General features: G+C 38.9%; 1 protein-coding gene across 1 annotated transcript; it reads left to right on the forward strand.

Annotated features, from left to right (window-relative positions):
- The first annotated feature begins 4,157 nt into the window (after positions 1-4,157).
- LOC127114613 (uncharacterized) lies at positions 4,158-4,922 on the forward strand. Its single transcript, XM_051046649.1, has one exon. It carries the CDS (start codon positions 4,158-4,160, stop codon positions 4,920-4,922), a length of 765 nt encoding a protein of 254 aa, XP_050902606.1.
- The last annotated feature ends 236 nt before the right edge of the window (positions 4,923-5,158 follow it).

The following is a 5,158-nucleotide window of genomic DNA, read 5'->3' on the forward strand; positions in this document are numbered from 1 at the left end:
AAGCGAATGTGGTGGCCGATGCTCTAAGTAGGAAGACTTTGCATATGTCGACCTTGATGATGAAAGAGTTGGAGTTGATTGAGAAATTCCGAGATATGAGCTTAGTGATCGAGGTGACACCAAGAAGTGTGATTTTGGGTATGTTAAAGATTAACAATGATTTTCTTGATAGCATTAGAGAGGATCAGAAGTTGGATATGAAACTTGTTGATGTGATCATTGGACTCAGACAATCTGAGAATGAGGATTTCAAATTGGATGCACAAGGTGTGTTGAGGTTTCGTGATAGGATTTATGTTCCCGATGATGTGGATTTAAAAAGGATGATCTTGGAAGAAAGCCATAGGAGTAATTTGAGTATTCATCCCGGAGCGACTAAGATGTACCAAGATTTGAAAAGATTATTTTGGTGGTCGGGAATGAAGCGTGAAGTAGCCTAGTTCGTGTATGCGTGCTTGACTTGCCAGAAATCAAAGGTGGAGCATCAGAAACCTGCGGGGTTGATGCAACCGTTAGAAATTCCTGAGTGGAACTGGGAAAGAATTTCCATGGACTTTGTGACGGGTTTACCGAATACATCTAGAGGATGTGATGCTATTTGGGTGATTGTTGATAGGCTTACGAAGTCGGCTCACTTTATTCCTATTAACATAAGTTATCCGGTGTCGAAGTTGGCGGAGATTTATACCAATGTTATTGTGAAGCTGCACGGTGTTCCTCTTTGTATTGTTTCGAATAGAGATCCGAGGTTCACTTCAGAATTTTGGAAGAGTTTGCAAGAAGCTTTAGATTCCAAGTTGAGGTTGAGTTCGGCGTATCATCCTCAGACGGACGGTCAAACGGAGAGGACTATCCAATCCTTGGAAGATTTGTTAAGGTCGTGTATTCTTGAACAAGGAGGTTCATGGGATACTCACCTTCCGTTGGTGGAGTTTACTTACAACAATAGTTACCATTCAAGTATTGGAATGGCGCCTTTCGAAGCTTTGTATGGGCGGAGGTGTAGGACTCTGTTATGTTGGCATGAATCTGGTGAAAGTGTGGTACTTGGACCCGAGATTGTTCGAGAAACTACCGAGACGGTTAAGATGATTCGGGATAAGATGAAGATTTCTCAAAGTAGGCAAAAGAGTTATCATGATAAGAGGAGAAAGGATTTGGAATTTCAAGAGGGTGATCATGTGTTTCTAAGAGTCACACCTACGACCGGTGTTGGACGAGCATTGAAAGCTAAGAAGTCGACTCCTCGTTTCATTGGACCGTATCAAATTACGAGTAGAGTGGGAAAAGTTGCTTATAGAGTGGCGTTACCGCCAAACCTCTCGAATTTGCATGACGTGTTCCATGTGTCTAAACTTAGGAAGTATATTCCGGATCCGTCTCATGTGATTCAAATGGATGATATTCAAGTGCGCGATAACCTTACGGTTGAGACGATGCCTTTGAGGATCCAAGGTCGTGAGACGAAGTCCCTACGGGGAAAGGAAATTGATTTGGTGAAGGTTGTTTGGATTGATGCAATCGGAGAAAGCACGACATGGGAATTGGAGAACAGGATGCGCGACTCCTACCCCGAGTTATTCGAATGAGGTAATTTTCGAGGACGAAAATATTTAAGTGGGGGAGAGTTGTAACGCCCCGATTTTTATTAAGTGTTATTATTATTATTTTTATAATGTTTGATTTATAATTATTTCGGGAAAATATTTTATTGTGTGTTAATATATTATTAGAGTTTAATTATAAGAATTATGGTATAATAGCTATTGGGCCTAGTGGTGTATATAGTAATTAAGGGAGGTTTAAAAATTAAGCCCATTAGATAGTTTTTATTTAATTAAAACAAAGAATAGAAATAGAAGAGAGATAGAAAGAAGAGAAATAGAAAGAAGGGAAATAGAAAGAAGTAGAGAGAAGGAGGAGAAAAGAGAAGAAAAGAGAGAAAAGTTAGGGTTTGGAGGAGGAAGAGGAAATTGGAGAAGAAGAGCATCATCTTGATCAACCCAAGCTTGCTAGAACACTATAGAGTAACTCAATCATCATCTCTAAGGTAAGGGTGTGAGTTATCATTTCCTATAATTATGAAAATGATGGGTTTTATGTGGGTAATGGTTGTTAGAGGATATTGTTGGGTTTTGGTGTTGTGATTGGATTCCTTGCTTTGAAAATGTTGTTTGTGTTCTTGATGTAGTGTTGATTGTTTGTGATTATTGAACATGTATCAATTCTTTATAAAATGTTAGGGTTAGGTTTAGAAGAATGATAAATAACATTGTGTGTTGTGTTGTTGTTGATGGTTTGGGGTTGATGTATGTTGTGAAAAATACGCTATTGTGTTGATGAATCAAAGTATGAGTAATTTCACAAATTGTGAATTTAGGAAGTGTTGAAAATTGCTTGAATGATGTTTAGAATGATGAAATAAAAGTTAAATTGTGGTTAGAATGGCTTTGTAATATTGAAAATATTGTAGTCCGTTGAATTCTGAGAATGAGACATTTTACGGAATCGAAATCGGAGGTCCGGAAGGTATTTAACGGTCAAAAACGCATTTTCTATGTTTCCTGCTAAATTCGCGGCGCGAAAGAGAGTTCGCGGCGCCAACTGAGTTGAAAACAGAATTCTTTTATAAACTTCAAAAAGTCATAACTTTTGAACCGTAACTCCGTTTTGGTCCCCGTTCGAAGCGTTGAGAAGCTTATGAAATTTTCTACATGTTGTTGATGTTTATAGGCCATTATAAGGGCTTATTTTAATAAGTGATTATTTTGGAAAAGTGATTAATAATTGATATAGTAGGAAGCCTATTTGATTAATGAGGAATACCACTTAACTATAGTGTGTAGGTGTGCGATGTAAATAAACATAGCATGAGGTTGAATTACCTAAGAGATTGTATGATGAAACAATTGATTGTGGTGAATATTCTCATTTGTTTTATATATAAACATATGTATGAATTTTGGTGAAGATGATGTTATGTGAATGCTTTTATGCATGTGAATGGCGACGTGGCCTAAATGGCAATAACGACGTGGGCTTCGGCCATTGTGATGAGTTATGTTGATGCGATGATGATTTTGGTGTATGTGTATCATTTATCATGGAGTCACATACATTTGCATAAGCGACGTGGCCTTTTGGCAATAGCGACGTGGCCTTTTGGCAAAAGCGAAGTGGGCATAAAACCTTGGCCTTGATGGGAAAGCGACGAGTCGGTACCGCATAGCATTTGCATAGTTGAGTCACATATGTTGGTTATGTTTATTTCCGCATTTTGTGATAATTGTTGTTATGTGACGGTTTATGATGTGCGGTGATATTTTGCGATGATGCAATGAATCGTAATGTTTTATGATGGATTGATGAAATGTTAAAATGATGAGATGCTATGATGTAACATTGATGTTGTGGATGATTATTGACTTTGTTTATGATTAAATACATAAGCATTCAAGTGAAGGATTGTGCGATGTGGTAATAATATTTCTAACTTTCCGAATTTACTTATATATTGCTTATCATTATCTTGATTATATGATTTGAGTATCTCACCCTTTTGTTGTTGGCCGTTACCTTTATACTGGTAACGTGCAGGTGCTCCGCGTTGAGAGGAGGATAGTCGTAGCACACTTTTGGCGTCATTGCTCTGATTAGGATTGTAACACTCAGGGGTTAATGAACGCTTTTCATGACTTTGATAGTAACGATGCTCTTTTGTATATCATTGTATATGATAGTTGTGATGGGCATTTGTTTGCTTGTTTTCTTTTGAATGTGTAAATGTACGACTCAACTTAATTATCTAAATGATTTCCGTTGCGATGTTTTGTGTATTGCTGCTATATGGACTAGGTGAATCCATATACAGTGTTGTTTATTATTTAACAAGGACTAAGTGGATCCTTGCGCATTTGCCGTGTTGTGTAATTTGTTTAAGTGTGGATGAAATGATATATGTGATGCCTCAATTTTGTGTGAAATTTGTTTACTCTGATTTTTAATTGAATTTACGACGGGTAGAATTGGGGTGTTACATTAGTGGTATCAGAGCAGGTCGGTCCATCCGACCGCGTTGTTGAGTCTTTTGTTGTTTAACGACCTTGTGTTGTTAATTTGTTGCTAATCCTTGTTTGTGTTGTGAGAGAAAGTGTAAGATGGCCGAAAGAAACGCTGGGAGGAATGATGAGGCTCTTGCTGCAGCTATGCAGGCAATGGCTCAGGCGTTCCAGAACCCACCCAATGCTGACGAGAACGTGGGGTCTCGTAGTCTGGCGACGTTTCAGAGGGAGAACCCGCCTACTTTTCTGGGTAGGTATGATCCTGAAGGAGCCTTGGCTTGGTTGAAGGAGATTGAAAGAATCTTCAGAGTGATGGATTGCACTCTTGTGCAAAAGATCCGTTATGGAATTCATAAGCTGTCAGGTGGAGCCGATGATTGGTGGGTGGACACTCGTCTAAGGTTGGAAACTGCGGGCGAGGAGATTACTTGGGAAGTGTTTCGTAGAGAATTTTTGAGGAAGTATTATCCAGAAGATGTGCGAGGAAAGAAAGAGATTGAATTCCTCGAGTTGAAGCAAGGGAACTTGTCAGTCACGGAGTATGCTGCTAAGTTCACTGAATTGGCTAAGTTCTATCCTCACTATGATGGAGCCAATGCCGAATTCTCTAAGTGCATCAAGTTTGAAAATGGATTGCGTCCAGAAATTAAGAAAGCTGTGGGATATCAAAAGATTCGCGTCTTTGCGGATCTGATTGATAGTTGTAGAATCTTTGAAGAGGACAACAATGCACACTATAAGATCTTGTCTGAGAAGAGAGGAATGGGTCAACACAGCCGTGGTAAGCCATATGAAACTCCGGTTGGGAAAGGGAAACAGAAAGTGATTCCGGGTCGAAGAACAAGTGGGGGAGATTGTTAGATGCCCAAAAGTGCTTATTTGAGTTATCATATGTGGGCATCTTTCACTCTATTTCCTTGCTAAATTGTCAAAACCACCTTTGTTTTAGATGAAATGCATTACATTGATAAACGATCTTGGTACCTTTGATTTGTGTGTTATAGTGCAGGAAGAAGGCATGAAATAATTGAAAATGAAGACACAAGAAAGTTGGCAAAGGAACCAAAGAAAACAAGCATTCATCAGCCTGCTCGCTA

This window comes from Lathyrus oleraceus, unplaced genomic scaffold (assembly GCF_024323335.1).
Source record: "Lathyrus oleraceus cultivar Zhongwan6 unplaced genomic scaffold, CAAS_Psat_ZW6_1.0 chrUn0647, whole genome shotgun sequence".
NCBI classification, from domain to species: domain Eukaryota; kingdom Viridiplantae; phylum Streptophyta; class Magnoliopsida; order Fabales; family Fabaceae; genus Lathyrus; species Lathyrus oleraceus.

What these genes read in the sequence shown, in the direction of transcription:
- LOC127114613 (XM_051046649.1), top strand. Translation starts at nt 4,158, where the DNA reads ATGGCCGAAAGAAACGCTGGGAGGAATGATGAGGCTCTTGCTGCAGCT.